The sequence below is a fragment of the Procambarus clarkii genome, chromosome 20 (assembly GCF_040958095.1).
Source record: "Procambarus clarkii isolate CNS0578487 chromosome 20, FALCON_Pclarkii_2.0, whole genome shotgun sequence".
NCBI classification, from domain to species: Eukaryota; Metazoa; Arthropoda; class Malacostraca; order Decapoda; family Cambaridae; genus Procambarus; species Procambarus clarkii.
Genome location: NC_091169.1, coordinates 40,413,594 through 40,433,343, shown reverse-complemented (window position 1 = coordinate 40,433,343; position 19,750 = coordinate 40,413,594). Strand labels below are relative to the sequence as shown.

Below are 19,750 nucleotides of genomic sequence, written 5' to 3'. Positions count from 1 at the left end.
CAGATATTAGAAAGAACTTTTTTAGTGTCAGAGTGGTTGGCAAATGGAATGCATTAGGAAGCAATGTGGTGGAGGCTGACTCCATACACAGTTTCAAGTGTAGATATGATAGAGCCCAATAGGCTCAGGAACCTGTACACCTGTTGATTGACGGTTGAGAGGCGGGACCAAAGAGCCAGAGCTCAACCCCCGCAAGCACAACTAGGTGAGTACAACTAGGTGAGTACACACACACACACACACACACACACACACCCAAACATACCAGAGATACAAAGATGCTAGAAACAACTACACGGCAGTGAGGAGAGAGGCAGAAAGAAATTTTGAAAAAGGGATTGCAGACAAATGCAAAACAGAACCAGGTCTGTTCTATAAATTCATAAACAACAAATTGCAGGTAAAGGATAATATTCAGAGGTTGAAAATGGGAAATAGATTCACGGAAAATGAAAAGGAAATGTGTGAAACATTAAACGAAAAGTTCCAAAGTGTGTTTGTACAAAATGAAATCTTCAGGGAACCAGATACAATAAGAATTCCAGAGAACAACATAGAGCACATAGAGGTGTCCAGAGACGAAGTGGAAAAAATGCTCAAGGAGCTAAATAAGAACAAAGCAGTTGGTCCAGATGGAGTTTCACCATGGGTTCTGAGAGAATGTGCACCTGAGCTCAGCATTCCTCTTCAACTGATTTTTCAGGCATCCCTGTATACAGGAGTTGTAGCTGATGTGTGGAAAAAGGCTAACATAGTTCCAATCTGCAAAAGTGGAAGCAGGGAAGACCCCCTTAATTATAGACCGGTATCATTGACAAGTGTAATAGTCAAAATATTGGAAAAAATAATTAAAACTAAATGGGTAGAACACCTGGAGAGAAATGATATAATATCAGACAGACAGTATGGTTTTTGATCTGGAAGATCCTGTGTATCGAATTTACTCAGTTTCTATGATCGAGCAACAGAGATATTACAGGAAAGAGATGGTTGGGTTGACTGCATCTATCTGGACCTAAAAAAGGCTTTCGACAGAGTTCCACATAAGAGGTTGTTCTGGAAACTGGAAAATATTGGAGGAGTGACAGGTACGCTTCTAACATGGATGAAAAATTTTCTGACTGATAGAAAAATGAGGGCTGTGATCAGAGGCAATGTATCGGACTGGAGAAATGTCACAAGTGGAGTACCACAGGGTTCAGTTCTTGCACCAGTGATGTTTATTGTCTACATAAATGATCTACCAGTTGGTATACAGAATTATATGAACATGTTTGCTGATGATGCTAAGATAATTGGAAGGATAAGAAACTTAGATGATTGTCATGCCCTTCAAGAAGACCTGGACAAAATAAGTACATGGAGCGCCACTTGGCAAATGGAATTTAATGTTAATAAATGCCATGTTATGGAATGTGGAATAGGAGAATATAGACCCCACACAACCTATATATTATGTGAGAAATCTTTAATGAATTCTGATAAAGAAAGAGATCTAGGGGTGGTTCTAGATAGAAAACTATCACCTGAGGACCACAAAGAATATTGTGCGAGGAGCCTATGCCACACTTTCTAACTTCAGAATTGCTTTTAAATACATGGATGGCGATATACTAAAGAAATTGTTCACGACTTTTGTTAGGCCAAAGCTAGAATATGCAGCAGTTGTGTGGTGCCCATATCTTAAGAAGCACATCAACAAACTGGAAAAGGTGCAAAGACATGCTACTAAGTGGCTCCCAGAACTGAATGGCAAGAGCTACAAGGAGAGGTTAGAGGCATTAAATATGCCAAAACTAGAAGACAGAAGAAAAAGAGGTGATATGATCACTACATACAAAATAGTAACAGGAATTGATAAAATCGATAGGGAAGATTTCCTAAGACCTGGAACTTTAAGAACAAGAGGTCATAGATTTAAACTAGTTAAACACAGATGCCGAAGAAATAAGAAAATTCACTTTCACAAACAGAGTGGTAGATGGTTGGAACAAGTTAGGGGAGAAGGTGGTGGAGGCCAAGACCGTCAGTAGTTTCAAAGCGTTATATGACAGAGTGCTGGGAAGACGGGACACCACGAGCGTAGCTCTCATCCTGTAACTACACTTAGGTAATTACACACACTTTCTGATAAAGAAAGAGATCTAGGGGTGGTTTTAGATAGAAAACTATCACCTGAGGACCACAAAGAATATTGTGCGAGGAGCCTATGCCACATTTTCTAACTTCAGAATTGCTTTTAAATACATGGATGGCGATATACTAAACAAATTGTTCACGACTTTTGTTAGGCCAAATCTAGAATATGCAGCTGTTGTGTGGTGCCCATATCTTAATCCTTTAACTGCGCGACCTATAAATATGACATCCCCCCAGTGCGCAGGAAACGAAATCTTGGGAAAAAAATTCTTTTTTTCTTCTGAAAGTGTCAAAAACCCCTGTCTGTATATGGGTATAGCAACAGAAGTTCGAAATTGTACTTACTTTGGCTGCTATGGGGTCCGAAAGGTGGGGCATGACGTCTTCATTCCCCGTGGCCAGAGCAGTATGCTCTCGGGGCCGGTGGGGCGCCCGGGGCGGGGCGGGCGAGTTGCCGCGAATATATTTTTGTTCATTTTTTGCGCACAGTTCCAAATACATTTTATTTGTTTTTACGTGCTAATCCTATGTATAATGAACACGTACACTACATTATGGTAGTAAAACATCCGTACTGTCCAAGGACACTGTTACGTGCATGACACTTGTGTACACATATCTTGCACATATTTACCATGTATCATGCTAATTTATGTATATATACAATCTATTTACAGACTATACACTGTCACACAATATACACATTCACCATCAACACATTCAGAACACCGCGAATGTGAGCATCCACACCCAGCCAGCCCTCCCTCACTCCTCCAACATTGCCCCTCCCATCATACAGTTATTCACACCAATGTTTCATGTTCATTTATGTATATTTACAACATATGTACACACTATACACTGTCACACACTATGTACATTTACCATCAACACATTCAGAACATCGCGAGTGTGAGCAGCCACACCCACACAAGCCCTCCCTCGCTCCAACATCTTACTCGCCAACTTAGCTCCTCCCACCATACTGTCATTGTTTTTATTACACTATTTACACATATTATATATACTTATCTACATGTTTTATTTACTAGAACTATGCAAGTAAGCCGGTATTGTGTCCAAACAGTACAGTGGCCATCATACACTGCATGAGAAATCACACAGCAGACAGCAGACGACGCTACAATTACGACATCACATCCCTCACCAAAATAGCTCGTATGGGCCAATAGCAGGTGCCTCGTATGGGCCAATAGCAGCTGCCTCGTATGGGCCAATAGCAGCTGCCTCGTATGGGCCAATAGCAGCTGCCTCGTATGGGCCAATAGCAGCTGCCTCGTATGGGCCAATAGCAGCTGCCTCGTATGGGCCAATCCTGGTCACTAATTTCTGTAAATGAATAATTGACCACAAGTTTATTTTGAAAAGGAACCTAAGAAGTCGTTTGAAGATTCCTAGATGGACGAAATAATGCTGTGGCTAGCGCTGTGAACATCGTGAACAGCATTGAATCACTGATATTTGAACATTGTACCCAGTCATTATCCCACTCAGGCTCTTCTATAATACTATCACGGCTAAATAATACAGGTTATATATATATTTTGACATTATTAGGCGATGCTGTGGTCACACGATGAACAGCAGAGCTGTGAGCTCATGCTGCGAGCGCCAGCCTTGGTTGCTCACTCACTACTGAGGCTCTGACACCCGGCAATGTGGACCATGATTTTTTTTTAAGATGGCATATGCTTACAAGAGCCCTGAGGAAGCTGATGTGAACCCCATGTATCCGCGGGAGTTTTGAATGGAACGTGAAAAATAAAAACACCTGGAGGCGCGTTGCGCACCCGAAGCCTGGGCCTGCAGGTGCGTTGCGCAGTTAAAGGGTTAAGAAGTACATCAACAAACTGGAAAAGGTGCAAAGACATGCTACTTAGTGGCTCCCAGAACTGAAGGCCAAGAGCTATGAGGAGAGGTTAGAGGCATTAAATATGCCAAAACTAGAAGACACAAGAAAAAGAGGTGATATGATCACTACATACAAAATAGTAACAGGAATTGATAAAATCGATAGGGAAGATTTCCTGAGACCTGGAACTTTAAGAACAAGAGGTCATAGATTTAAACTAGTTAAACACAGATGCAGAAGAAATAAGAAAATTCACTTTCACAAACAGAGTGGTAGACAGTTGGAACAAGTTAGGTGACAAGGTGGTGGAGGCCAAGACCGTCAGTAGTTTCAAAGCGTTATATGACAAAGAGTGCTGGGAAGACGGGACACCACGAGCATAGCTCTCATCCTGTAACTACACTTAGGTAATTACACACACACACACACACACTTCTCATCACAAATTACAGATATTTAAAACCATCTTGTCATTCTCAGTGCTTATAAAAATTGTATCAAACTTTAGCTAGGTCTGTAGGAACACACACAATACCTTATGAGTGTGTGTTTATAGGGTTTACTATACTTTCAGTCTCCTTACTATTGTACCTGCTTTTCTTACACCCATCTGTTTCACACTGCTGCCTCAATATCACTACCATATACCTTATGTGGTATTATCAGTAAGCAAATTACCCAATTTGTCATCAACTCTACCATCTTTACTGTTCTACAAGGATACCATTTACACACTCAGCATAATGTTTCCCAATTCATTATTAGATACTGTATATTTAATCAGCAGAGATAGTCATGAGTGTCTTTCGATTTAAGTTTTTCAGTTGAATTTCAGTTTTAGTTAATAAATTTGTTACCCTCTAGGTTTTAATAAATTAGAAATTGATGGAATGAACAAATATTTGTATAATTAGATCTTGGATGTATCGTCATGCTGTGGCAACAAGTCTTAACAAGTGTTACTACAAATCTGGTCAAAATGCATTAGAACAGCACTTAGTTAGTAGACAAGTGTTAACACTTTGACTGGACACCAATTTCTTGATAAGCTATTTTTTGTGTACTCACCTAGTTGTGCTTGCGGGGGTTGAGCTTCGACCCTTTGGTCCCATCAATTAACAGGTGTACAGGTTCTTGAGCCTATTGGCATATCTACACTTAAAACTGTGTATGGAGTCTGCCTCCATCACATCACTTCATAATGCATTCCATATATTAACTACTCTGACACTAAACAAATTCTTACTAATGTCTTTATGGCTCATTTGGGCACTCAATTTCCATCTGTGTCCCCGAGTGCATGTGACCCCTTGTGTTAAATAGAATGCTTTTATCTACCCTATCAATTCCATTGAGAATTTTGTATGTGGTGATCATGTCCCTTCTAACTCTCTTGTCTTCTAGTGACGTGAGGTTTAATTCCTGTAGTCTCTCCTCATAGCTCATGCCCCTTCGTTCGGGCACTAGTCTGGTAGCAAACCTCTGAGCCTTCACCAATTTAGTTCTGTGCTTGAAGGGATATTGTAACAGTGCAATTGAGTGTCTGGTATCTCTCTCTGCTTTCTGCTGTTCTGTTATTTTGGAAGTTCCTCCATGCCCTTTTGTTCCTTTCCTTTGCTTCCATACATGCCCTATTAAACCATGGATTCTTCTTTTGCTTCTCATTTTTTTTCTTTTGGGATAGGATAAACTTGTACTGTGTGCAAGAATGTATATGCATGTAGGTCACATGATGCTCAAAAAAATTATTTAATTACAGAACTAGACTCTTGGGCATAAATTAATATAAAAGTCAACAATGTTAACATTATATTTACCAAATTAAAATACAAACTAACAAATGCACATTTTAATTACAGAAGCACTAAAAAAAAAAGAACTTACCATGTGTAGGATCTACAGTCATGTCAACTGTGAAGTCTACCCTGAATGCTTTAGCATACATTGCCAAGAAATTGTTTACTGCACCAGCAAGGCGACTGAGAGAGTCAAGTAACAGCTGCTTTAAGTTCTCTGGGTTAGAGGTATCATGGGAGCCCGTGGAGAGCACACGCAGTCCATGACTGTCCTCTTCACCATCAAGAATGCCCTGTAATTTAATAACTATCTTAGAAAACAGCAGCAGGAATGCATTCACTTCAAACTACAAAAGAAAAACATAGCTGGCAACATCATAATTGAAAGTCTCATATCTGAAAGTACTAAGTATTCCACAGGGCATTTGAATAACTTCATACACGAAAAAAACAGCGTTAAATGTAATGAAATGCCATTTTCTGGGCGAGACCCCAGAGGTTTCCCGGAGCTATACCAGGCTGATGTGTATGTATTAGACCGTGGCAACAGTCAATCGAAGGAGTTCTAACCTACCAGGGACCACGAGCCAGAACCTGGTCCCTTCTCAGAGAGGGACGAGGAGCAATGGCCTACAGACACCCCCCATGCAATTGGAAGCAGTCTATGTCTGGCCATCTACCAGGTCAGGCACCCAGAAAAGGTAGGAATCCCAAAACAAACTACAGCTGGTTAAAAATTGCAAACTGAAAGCCAAACAAGCAAGCAGCAATTGAAAACAACATGACATCACCACAGCCACCGCACCGCTGTCTGCGCATCTCCCCCCCCCACCTCCCAGGGAGGAGAAAGGGGGAGCCCCAGACCCCCTCGCATCGGATACCCAACCTCAGTTCAGAGGCAGAATATCACAATGCGAAAAAACGCCGACCGGAGGGACAGAGGCATGCTGGGGAACTTCCGGGTCTCACCTAGTAAATGCAGTTTCATTACACTTAACGCTGGTTTTCTATGGAGAGCCCCTTTGGCTCCCTGGAGCTACCCAACCAAAGAGAAAGGAAAAGAGGGAATTACCGGGGAGGCGGCTGCCACTTGCTACTCAACTCGAAGTCGAGACAACAGGCTGCAACCTTCGACCCGAGGTAACACACACCTCAGAAGGGTCAGGAACTTTGACAAGGTAACGTGCAGCCAGGACCCTGTTCAACCTCCAAAAGCCCCGTGCCCAAATATTAGCCCAGGACATTACCAAAAAACCAGCATTTAATGTAATGAAATGCCATTTCCTGGGCGAGACCCGGAGGCTCCTCGGAGCTATCCAGGCTGATATGTATCTATTAGCTTTCTGGCATCAAAGTGCATGAAGTTCTTGCTTACCAAGGACCACGTGCCAGAGCCTGGCCCCCCTCAGAAAGGCACGAGGAGTAATGGCACTATAGAAACCCCAGTGTGATTGGGAGCATTCTATGTCTGTCATCGACCGGGTCTGGCACCTAGAAAGGTAGGCGCCCCAAAACAAACCCCTTTTCTGGTGAAAATATTGCTACTGAAAGCCGAATGAGTGGACAAAACTCCTCAAACGAAAATTAGCAAACGAGCATGATGTTATGTTGCCGTGACACTGTCTGCCCAATCCCCCCCTCCTTCCCAGAAGGGAAATGGGTGAGGTTATCTTGAGATGATTTCAGGGCCTTTTAGTGTCCCCGCGGCCCGGTCCTCGACCAGGCCTCCACCCACAAAAAGCAGCCCGTGACAGCTGACTAACTCCCAGGTACCTATTTTACTGTTAGGTAACAGGGGCATAGGGTGAAAGAAACTCTGCCCATTGTTTCTCACCGGCACCTGGGATCAAACCCAGGACCACAAGTCCAGTGTGCTGTCCGCTTGGCCGACCGGCTCCCTAACCCCAGACCCTCGTGCCGGCGATCCAACCAATAGTTCTTTGGCTGGATGTCAAAAACATGTGGAAATACCGATGACAGAAGGGAGGGAAGGATGCCGGGGGAGCTTCTGGGTCTCACCCAGAAAATGGCATTTTATTACATTCAATGCTGGTTTTCTGGGGGGGAGGAGCACTGTCAGCTCCCCGGAGCTATCTCACCAAGGACAAGGAAAAAGAGGTGGACCCCACACACCCTAAACACAAAATGAAGACAACTAGCAAAACCAAAGATCCCTGCGGACGACCCGAGAGACCCGAACCCTGGAACAGGAAGGAAGGAAGGAAGGGATCCTGGACAACCCAAAGCGCATCTACGGCCACAGAGGCCATGATGCACAGATCACAGCGGAGAGTTGCAACCTATCACAACACACGACGCACCCCCGGCCAGACCAACCAAGCATTAACAACCCAAGGACCCCTCCGGAAAACAGCAAACCCAATCATCGCCAGAAAAGAAGGATACGGCTGTAAACAAACAAACCTACAATCAGGACTAAACTAGCAGAAAAACTCCTACACCAGAGGAGAGCATGAAGCTCCCCAACCCTACCCCCAGAGGCCAATGCTAACAGAGAAAGAGCCTCAGAAAAACAATCCTGAACCGAAGGGGCCACGACAAACCGAGGAGGAGAGAGAAAAGAGAGTACCCGGTCCAAAGACCAGGACAGCTCAGGAGACGCACGAGCAGGCCAGAGGTGAAACGATGCCCGAGACAGCTTGTGGAACGGAGCGGAAGTAACATCAATACCGAACTCAAGCTGCAGCGGCTCCACCAGCGCCACACAACATGACGGATCAGTATTAGGCATAAGATGATGGTCCTGGAGCAACCACGAAAGGAAGAACAAGACAACCCTATCAGAGACCAAAGTACACCTATGCAGTGATATGAAAAGCCAGAAAGACCACCAGGAAACTTCATACTACCACCAAGACGAAGTACGTAGGTGGGAGACCAACAACGAAGTCACCTGCGCCCCATACAAGTGATGAGACTCAAGTCAGAACTCCAAACGCAAAGACTCTAGGAGAAGAATGAACCAGCCTTGTACCGGACTGGACGGATCTACTGAAAGAGGCAGAGCAGTGAGAAGACCCTTGGGATCAGACATCGAGCAAGCAGCGCCTGAACCCAAGGAACCGGAAGGACAACTCTTCCCTGGTCAGTCTCCAAGCGAGCCTGGACCTGGAGCAACAGCTGAACTGGCGAAAAGAGGTACAGGGAATCCCACCTCACCCAGTCCTGCTTGAAGCCGTAGACCTTGACGGACATGCAGTCGGAGAAGGGAGCCATGTATACAGGGAGATGCCTTTGACCACGCCAACGCGAAGAGACAAACCTTCGGAGGCCCGAACGTCTGGCAGAGCCAACTGAACGAGTTGGCGTCGACCATCCATTCCGTGGACAGGGAAATATACCGGGACATGCTGTCCGCCAGGACATTGGATACCCCCCAAATGTGAACCGCTAGGAGAGCCAAACCCAGAGAACTCAGTAGACCAGTCACCCGAAGCTTTTTCATCCATGTTAGCAGCTTACCTGTCACCCCTCGAATATGTTCCAGTTTCCAGAACAACCTCTTATGGGGAACTCTGTCAAAAGTCTTTTTTAGCTCCAGATAGATGCAGTCAACCCAACCATCTCTTTCCTGTAAAATCTCTGTGGTTCGATCATAGAAACTGAGTAAATTCGTTACACAGGATCTTCCAGATCGAAAACCATACTGTCTGATATTATATCGTTTTTCACCAAGTGTTCTACCCATTTAGTTTTAATTATTTTTCAATATTTTGACTATTACACTTGTAATAGACACTTGTCTATTATAGACAATAGATACAGGTCTATAATTGAGCATGGGTCTTCCCTGCTGCCCCTTTTGTAAATTGGAGATTGGAACTATGTTAGCCTTTTCCACACATCAGCTACAACTTCTGTACACAGGAATGCCTGAAAAATCACACTTGAAGTGGAATGCTGAGCTCAGGTGCACATTCTCTCAGAACCCATGGTGAAACTCCATCTGAATCCCAGATGGAGTTTGAGATGGATTTTTTTTTTTCAAATGGAAAAATTGGATTCAGATGGAGTTTTTCAAATGGAAAAATTGGATTCAGATGGAGTTTTCCAGATGGAAACGATGGAAACTCCATCGTTTCCCCAGCTAAGTAAGAACTCCATCTGTTCTTTCTTAGCTCCTTGAGCATTTTTTCCACTTCGTCTCTAGACACCTCTATGTGCTCTATTTGTTTTCTGGAATTCTTATTGTGTCTGGTTCCCTGAAGATTTCATTTTGTACAAACACACTTTGGAACTTTTCGTTTAATGTTTCACACATTTCCTTTTAATTTTCCGTGAATCTGTTTCCCATTTTCAACCTCTGAATATTATCCTTTACCTGCAATTTGTTGTTTATGAATTTATAGAATAGGCCTGGTTCTGTTTTACATTTGTCCACAATCCCTTTTTCAAAATTTCTTTCTGCCTCTCTCCTCACTGTCGTGTAGTTGTTTCTTGCATCTTTGTATCGCTGGTATGTTTGGGGGTTTGCCTCTTCCTATATTGATTCCATTTTTGTGTCTTTTGGTCTCTGGCCCCTCTTGCAATTTCTGTTGAACCAATCCTGTTTCCTAGTTCTGCATCTCTGCTTTGGTATAAATTTTATTGTGCTTTATCATATATTTCACAAAACTTGACATTTACTTATGTCCTAACAGCAAGTCTTTCCAGTCAAATTCCTTAAAGAAATGTCTAAGTTCTCCATAATGACCTCTCCTGAAATCAGTTTTTTCAACTGCTTCAACCTCATTTTCTTCCAGATTGTAATGCTTTGCATACTTTATTCCCAAAATGACATGGTCACTTTTACCCAAGGTATTTGTAAATGTAACATATACTTATTACAATATATTGCATAATATTTATTTATTATATTATTTATGATTATAATATATATTTATTATAATATATTACAAAATATGTAAATGTACCCACTTGACTCTGCTGAATTATTCTACATGTAGATACAAGAGTATTTACTGCATCAGACACTTCAGTTGTTTCCAAATTTCCAAGCAGAGCACACATTTGCTTCACCACCTGTTGAAATCATTTAAGTTAGTACAGTAATGTTTCCAGAAAACCAGCGTTGAATGTAATGAAACGCCATTTTCTGGATGATGAGACCCGGAGGCTCCCCAGAGCTATACCGGGCTGATGTGTATTTATTAGACCATGGCAACAGTCAATCGATGAAGTTCTAGGCTTACCAGGAACCAGCGTCAAAACCTGGCTCCCTCAGAGAGGCACAAGGAGCAATAGCCTACACACATCCCCGTGCAATTGGAAGCAGTCTATGTCTGCCATCTACCAGGTCAGGCACCAAGAAAGTAGGAATTACAAAACAAACTACAGATGGTTAAAAATTGAAAACCGAAGGGGGTTGGTCCCAGACCTCCCACGCCAGCTAGCCAACCCCAGTTCACAAACTAAGGAGAGGAGAGAAAAGAGAGCACCCTGCCTAAAGACCAGGGCAGCTCAGGCAGCGCATGAGCAGGCCTGAGGTGAAACAACGCCCGAGAAAGCTTATGGAATAGAGCAGAAGTAACATCCACCCAGAACGCAAGCAGAAGCGGCTTCGCCAGCGCCGCAAGATACGAAGCGACAATATTCGGCATAAGATGACGATCCTGAAGCATCCAAGAGAAAAAAGGAAAAAAAAAAAAACAATCAAAGTGCCGAAAAGACCGCCAGGAAACTTCATGCTGCTGCTGAGATGAAACTCACAGGTGGGGACACCATCAACAAAGCCACCTGATCACCATACAAGTCGTGATAAACCCGTGTCAAAAAGACCAGACGCGAAGAGCAGAGGAGAAGATCGAACCAGCCACGTACCGGACTGGACCGATCTGCTGAAAGAGGCGGAGCTGTGGGAAGACCCTTGGGTATAGACACCGAGCAAGCAGTGTCTGAAACCAGGACTGAGCCGGCTACCAAGGGGCCAAAAGGACTACCCCTTCCCTGATAAGTCTCCAAGCGAGCCAGGGCTTGGAGTAACAACCGAACCGGTGGGAATAGGTACAGGTAACCCCACCTCAACCAATCCAGTCAAAAGGAATCGAGCTCGACGGCCTCGCAGTCGGGGAAGGGTACCGCATATACCGGAAAACACCTCAACCAAGCCGACGCAAAGAGGTCCACGTCCGGGCACCCAAATGTCCGGCAGAGCCAACGAAATGAGTCGGCGTCGACCGTCCATTCCGTGGACAAGGGGAATGAAATGGGACAGGTCGTCCGCCAGTACGTTGGACACTCTCTGGACATGAACCGGGAGAGAGAAACCCCGAGAACTCAACAGACGAGTCACCTGAAGCGACCAGCCCCAAAGAGCCAAGGACCGCATCTAACTCCCGTGGTTCAGACAGTGAACCAAAGGGGAGCAGTCCGAATGGAGCCGGAGCGTCAATCCACAAGTGATGCGAACCCTCTAAAAGCAAATGCCACACCATCGCGAACTCCCACGCCGTGCTGTGAGCCTGACAGAAGGACGGATCTCACTGACCCTGGCCAGCCTGGAGAGCACTGGTCACAAATCCCCAGCTAAGAGACAAGGCATCCGTGAACACATTGAGCGAGGGCTCGGGTAGGCGCCATGGCACTGAACCTCAAAAAACCTGAAGAGGAAGCCGGGGACGCAGCAGCCGACACAAGGCCCCCGGGTCTGAACCCAGTGATCATGAGAGCGGCGGAAGGGATGTCCCCAAACGAACCAGAACAGCCGCTGAAGCCAGATCTGACCCGACAGGTAGAGCGGCATGGTGAAGTTCAGACTCCTGCACAGCTGCTTGAACAACAGCTTGCCCGGGGTGCCCTCCAAAAACAGCTGAAGGCGGGACCACAGCTGCAGCTACACCACTGGAGGGAGAAAGAAGGAAGCGGCCTGAGAGTCCCACACAAGACCCAGTCGAGTCCGAACCTGAGAGAACCAAATGGGACTTCCTCCAGTTTACCAAGAACCCGAACCCATCGAGCAGGGAAAAACCAAATCCCTGGAGAGCAGACACATGGATTGGCTGGGAGCCCAGACCAGTCAGTCGTTGAGGTAAGCCAGAACCTGAACCCCTAACATACACAAACGGTTCTCCATGACCCGAGTAAGGTGTGTAAACATGTGAGGTGCCAGATTCCAGCCGAATGGAAGGCAACGAAAACTGTAAGCCTGTTGCCCCATGACAAAACCAAGCCAGTGCCTGAACCCCAGATGAATCGGGACGTGCCAATACGAGTCCCAGAGGTCCAATATCCAAGTGCTTGGCTCCAAAAGAAGACGGAGCCGGTAGGCCTAGAACTCCATTGATTGACGGTTGCCAAAGTCTAATATATATATACATCAGCCCAGAATATCTCTGTGGAGCCGAAGGGGTTCTCCACAGAAAACACCTAATTTCTATGCATGTTAGTGAATAAAATTATGCTAATAAAAGAAGCCTATATCCAGGCTCTACATATGAATACCCTACTGTCTATACAATAGAAAAAAAAGCACTGAATGTAATGAAATGCCAGTTTCTGGGTGAGCCACGGTGGATCCCAGAAGCTACCATCTCCGATGTAGATGCCATATCCTAGGTGCCATCAATTACAGAGTTCTCTGGCCTACAAGGGACCCAGTAATAGAACCTGGTCTCCTCCCTCGCAGAAGTGCAGGGAGCTGTGGCATTTATATATTAAGTTATTCATTTATACAGCCACTGAGGAAGGCAACCAGAAAGTCAGCAAGTCTAAAGAAACGGTTGACTACCTCTAAGACCTGCCGGCTCAAAAATAGCCTCAGAACTCCCCAAACTATGTAAACAACCAAAAATGTTACAACCCAGAGCCCACTTGTATGCCCCACCATCCCACTCGTTTGGGGAAAGGAGGGGGGGAGGGAGGGAGGACAGGTTCACAGGCCGCTCCACCTTTAGTTCAATGAACAATGTAAGAACCCAACTCCCTAGGGAAGGGAGGGTGTTGGGAGCCACCGAGGCTCATCCAGAAAATGGTGTTTCATTACATTCAACACGTTTTCTGGAGGTAGCCCCCTTGTGGCTCCCTGAAGCTAACTACCCACGAAGAAGAGTTAATGGGCAGGCACCAAGGAGGAGGAAGAACTGTCTACACAACAACGAAGAAGACACACCCAGCCAAAATGTAAGTCAAGATCAAACACGACCGCCAAGACCCAAGCAGCCCCCAACAGGAAAAGGGCCACCCAAACCCAGAACAACTGGAAACCCCTATGCCCGAACAACAGCTCAGGTCAGGGAAACGAGGACAGCCAAGAAACAGCAAACCTCAGAACTCTACGAGCACAAGAAGAGATCACAGGCTGGCAATCAAAGAAACACTGCGAACAACCCAAAAAGATATAACTCTGCAACATGGGACCCAAAATACCTAAGCAACCCTCATGGAAGCCACTGAGGCAGAACCACCAGTACAAAGGGCACAGCGGAAGCTGCCACCCTAGAACAGATGAAGCACTACCGGACAAAACAAACCCCCAATGACGCAAGGACCCTTCCAGAGGTCAACTGCTAACTGACCCAATCACAGCCAGAAAAGGAGCCATCAACAATAAGGAAAATTGACTGAACAAAGCGAGAGGCCAAGAACCAGAGCCAGAGGAGTGAACCAGGCATTGGAACCGGGAACCGGAAACAAGCTGAACAGAAGGCGACAGTAAAACTGAATGGAAAGGAGAAAAGAAATGTGGGCCAGAGACTAAGAAAGCCCAGGCGGCACAATGCCGGTTAGAGGTGAACACCCTAAACATCCTGCAAAACGGAGCCAAGAAAGCAGTGACCCTAAACACAAGCTGCAGCGGCCCCCACCAGTGCCATAGGAACAAAAAACACAAGGCGACAGAGGCAGCATGAGAAGCCAACCACGAGAAGCCAACCAAGAGAACCCCCGAGTAGAAAAGAGAAAGAACTGGACAAAACGAAGGACAACAAAGAGGAAGAAAGAGTGGTGAACTAATGCCACGAATCCCACACTGTCCCTTCATGGAAGACAGCACCTTCAACAAGACCCACCTTATTGAAGGTGGGACATCTTCAACAAAACCACCCGATCGGCAGAAGAATGGCGATACACACTTTTCAGAACCACCAAATGTAAAGAGATGAGGTGAAGCTTGAACCAGTGAGAAACGTCACTGGTCCAACCTTCTGAAAAAGGCGGAGTCATGAAAAAATCACTGGGTTCGGACACCAAGCAAGCAGTGACAGAACCAAGGCTGGGTCGGCCACCAAGGAGCCAGAAGATCACCCTGAGAGGACTACAACAGCACCGAGACCCAGAGCAAAAGCCAGACTGGGTAAGAGGTACAGAAATCCCCGCCTAAACTAGCCCAGCCAAAAGATATCCACAGCAAGGGCCTTGCAGTTGGTGAACGGTGTTATGCAAGGAGGGAGATGCTGGGACCTAGCTGACATGAAAAGTCCACATCCTGGAGCCCGAATGTCTCACAAAGCCAGAGGAAGGAGGCAGCGCTGGCAGTCCATGCTGTGAAGATGGGACGGAACGGGGACAGACCGTCGGCAAGGATGTTGCATACTCCCAGGACATGAATTGCACGGAGAGTCAAACTCTGAGAACCCAGAAGAAGAGCTACACACACAGAGTCCAGCTCAGAGACACAGGGACTGAAGCAAATCCCCTCTGACTGATACAATGAACTATGTGGGAATAGTCTGAATGGAGCCAAACAATAGAGTTCAGAGGAACTCGTATCCACCATAGTGCATGCCACATGGCTGCAGACTCCCACAGAAAACTGTGTGCCCAATGAAGGCAGGAAGACAACAGCCCCAAACCAGCATGATAAGCATTGGTGACCAAGCCCCAGCCAAGAGCCAAGGCGGCCATAAGGATATCAAGCATAAGAAAGCATGGGCAGAAGAAAGCACCAGGGGACTGAACCCCCAAAATACCCAAGAGGAAACCAGCAACACAGCAGCTGACGCAGGGCCAATGGAATCTGCACCCATCAGTCGTGGCAGCAGCAAAAGGGGGCACCCTGAAGACACCAGCACACCCCTGAAGGCAAACCCTGCCCAGGAAATAAAAAGCGAAGGGCAAAGTTGAGTCACCTGAAGGCAACTCAACGCCAACCAACAGCAGTGCTGTACTGGAACAAGGCTGCCAAAGGCAAGGACAGCAACTCTGAGCAAGAACCCAGACAAGGCCCAACAAAGTCTGAACCCAGGCCAGAACCAATGGGGACTTCTGCCAATCCACCAGGAACCTGAACTCAGGTAACTGGAAAAGAACCAGATCCATGGCTAGCAGACATGCGGACTGGTTGGAAGCCCAAACCAGCCAGTTGTCGAGGTGGGTCAAAACCCGAACACCTAAGAGACAAAGACGGGCCACCACAATCCAAGCAAAGTGTACGAAAACACGCACAGCCAGATTCAGGCTGAACAGAAGAACCTGGAAGCAGGAAGTCAAGTAGGAGCAAGAAGTAGGAGCCCTACCACAAATCCTAACCAATCCCTGAACCTCAGATAGGCAAGGATGTGCTAAGAAGCATCACAGGGATTCAGGGAAGACATCCAAGTGCCTGGCTTGAGAGTGAAAGTCCTGGGACAAAGTGGTAATCTGGAAAGAGGGGCAAGATAAAAACGAGGTTCAACCACAAAAGATTGAGAATGAACCGAAGATCTAGAGAATCCCGCTGTAGAACCAGAAGTTCCCCAAAAGAAATGTATGTGTCGACCATGCCCAAAGTCACCCAACCAGAGACGAGCTGACAGATGTGGGGAGGAAGCCTACCCGGACAGACTCAAACCCCCCGAAGGAGGCGGGGAACAACCAGCCCCAACAAAGGCCAATAGAAATGATCTGAAAGGCCCACAAACATGGGATCACGAGCTGGCAAACCAGGCAAGCCAAGCTCCCACCATCCCATCAATGGTTTGAAATGCAAAAGGGCCAGTGCAAAACCTGAGACGCGGTCTTGCGAGCAGAGTGAGCACAGTGCCAAAGAAACGCAGCCAAAGCAGTCACAGGAAGTGCATACAACCCAGCCACACACCTCGACAAACACCTGGAACATCCTCAATCCGCATGAAAGAGGACGAGGGCCCAAGCTGAACCCAAAGAAATTCAGCACAGCCAGCTGACATGCAAGCCGCACAGAGCAGAACGTGTCCACCGTATCCCACGAAGGGAAGCATACAGCCTCAGGAAGAGTCACCGACAATGGCACGGCTGAGGCCAAAACCCCTGCAAGAGGACGACTCTTGAATGCACCCAAGTTCCCCACGAGCCACGGAGAATGCCGCTTAAGGGGACTCAGAAAAACACAACACAGCCCAAATGCTGAAGGGCACGGTGGTTGACCACCAAAACTGACACTAACAGCAAGTAACATGTGAGAGATGATGAAGCACTCAAACAGTTTGGGGAAGAGCAGGGTTAAAAGGAGGAGGAGGAGCAGGGGCATGAGGAGACTCAAAGGAGTGGCACCCCTACATCAGAAACACACTCACAACCTCGTGCCACTCAAACGAGTGGTACTGGCAAAAACAGCGCCAGAGAACTGGGAAAAACAAAGAAAGGTTTGCTAACCACGAAGACTCCGGAACTGTGCAGCACACCCAACAAGGGAAGAGGACCTAAATACAAAGAAGGCCAGGTTCAACTGTGAGGTACAAACCTGGCCACATGGGAGGCATAAAACACCCCACAAGCCCCAAAATGGGGAACCCGCAAGGAAAGGTACCTGGAGGCAAACCCAGGGAAAAGCCACACACAATCCAACTCATACAGGAAGAAAGGGGGTACAGAAACTCCACCCTGTAGCCAAAGATCCTCCTCAGAAGATGCTAGGAACCATAAAAGGTCAAAGGGGACCATGATCCCCAACTCTGACTTATCCAAGCCATGAAAACTGCAGTGGAGGGGCCTTGGGACAAAGCCATCATCCACACCCATCACCCGGGAAAGACCAGCAGAATCCAGGGAAAAGGCCTCGAAGGAAGGGGCTGCCTAGTAAAAAGGTCCAGAGGCCTCGGTGGGACCGAGAGACTCAACTGCCTCCATGCTCAAATCAGAAGGGAAAAGCCCCCCTAAAGTCACCCAAGCCACGTCTGGAGCTAAACCCTGCCCTGAATGAACTTCAAACATCCAGACATCTCAGTCCCACAAGCAAGGAAGGGGAAGAGAACTGGAAGAAGAGCAAACCTGGAAGGAGATCAACCCAAGCTCGACAGAGAGGGAAGAGAAAGCACAGTTGGAGCCAAAAAGGAGGAAACCAATACCCCCAGGTTCAAGACGCAAAAAACCGAGGCAACTCCGGGGCTGCCAAACAGGCACACAACCTAGACCGCTCACAGAAAACTTAACACGAAGTAGGGATGCTGCCTGAAAAGCCCAAGCACCAACAGGAGGGCTAAGATGGAGATTAACATGATGGGGGACACCCCACATGACTTGAGTCAAAGGTGTCACTGACTCAACAGGTAGCACAGCATAGGCAAGTGGAATGAATGTCACCTTGTTGCACAGACGACAAACACCCCTCATCTCACAAAAAGCGAGGGCAGGGTCGACACACCCCCAGAGGCCAGAGGCCCCTTAACCCGCAAGACACCCAGGCACAGGGACACTCAAAAATGTCTGTACTCTTAAGAGATTCTACTAAATTAACCCAGCATGGCTAAAACAGCTGGGAAAACCTACATCAGCTTGCTGAAGTGCAGCTCATATGGAACCCAATGCACCCCACCAACTAAGATGCTCCAACTGGGGAAAAGACAGATGTGCAAAACTCCAGACTCATCCCAAGGCAAAGGCCACCACAAGTGAGGTGGACCTCTAAAGAAACATTCCCCAAACATTCCAGGGAAGAAAACCTAGGCAGTACAAGGGAAGCACTAGGGAGCACCCAGGAAAAGTAACCCTGAACTCCAAATAGACTAAACTCCTGGCACACACGCATGAAAGAACAGTCACCAAGGCAAACGAAAACCCAAGAAAATACTGCGGCCAGAGCAATAGTGACGTACCCGGCACATATCAGAGCCATGCGAGCCATGACCTGCCCTCTCCTTCCCCCTACCCTTCCCAAACGAGGAGGAGGATAGGGCAAATGAGTGGACACTGCAATAAAAACTTTTGGTCATTTCTTCAAATAGTTTGGGGTTTTTTATGGCTGTTTTCGAGTCTACAGGTCTTTGAGTAAGCCAGCTGTGTTTGTTTCGACTCACTGACTTTCTGATTGCCTTCCTCGGTAATGGCATAAATGATTAAGCTCCGGTGAGCTTAGTCATGTCGTAAGAGAAAAGTCCTGTACTATGTCAAGAAATTACTTTCCCTTTTGCAATGTTAGATTCATTCAGTCTTATGGTTAAAATCCCTCATTATAAATATAAAGATGTACAGTACCTGCCGAAGCCTTCTTGATCTCATAGGTGATGGCAAGTCTTGAACAGGGGTTCCATCCACCAACAAAAAACCAGAATTCTGAAGGCGTGTCAATTCAGTCTCAAATGTTTCTGGTAAAAAAATACAATGACAATCTCTCTTAAAATTAAAACAAATAGAAATTTTGGATAAAAAGTAATTACCAGTCTAAAACTCCTCATCCAGTGTAGAACTTCACACTCAACTACTATTATAAACTATAAACATACTTTCTACATGAATATATTTTCAGTCTCATCTTGGCATGTAATGCTTACAAGACCAATGTTTCATTCAAGAACATCTACCTCTGTTCATACACAGCATATCATTCTCAATTAGTGATCAAGGTTGTATCATCTTAATTATCATATTGCCTCTGAGGAAAAGAGGCAATATGATTGCTACATATAAATTAGTAACAGGAATCAACAAACCAAACAGGAATTTTTGAAACCAGCAACTTCAAGAATAAGAGATTAAAGATTCAAGCTAGGAAAACAAAGGAGGTAAAAAATATAAGGAAGCTCTCTTTTGA

At 46.0% G+C, this 19,750-nt stretch overlaps 1 protein-coding gene across 4 annotated transcripts in view; it reads right to left on the bottom strand.

The window, feature by feature from the left end:
* Positions 1-19,750, bottom strand: part of LOC123755348 (phosphatidylinositol 4-phosphate 3-kinase C2 domain-containing subunit alpha) — a 232,027-nt gene that overhangs the window by 144,369 nt on the left and 67,908 nt on the right. For all 4 annotated transcript variants that reach the window (XM_045737887.2, XM_045737888.2, XM_069327888.1 and 1 more), the window contains exons 9-11: positions 19,195-19,304; positions 10,747-10,851; positions 5,897-6,101 (exon numbers count right to left, since the gene is read on the bottom strand). In XM_045737887.2, the coding sequence (XP_045593843.1) occupies positions 5,897-6,101; positions 10,747-10,851; positions 19,195-19,304 (420 nt within the window). The remainder of the gene's footprint in view (positions 1-5,896; positions 6,102-10,746; positions 10,852-19,194; positions 19,305-19,750) is intronic.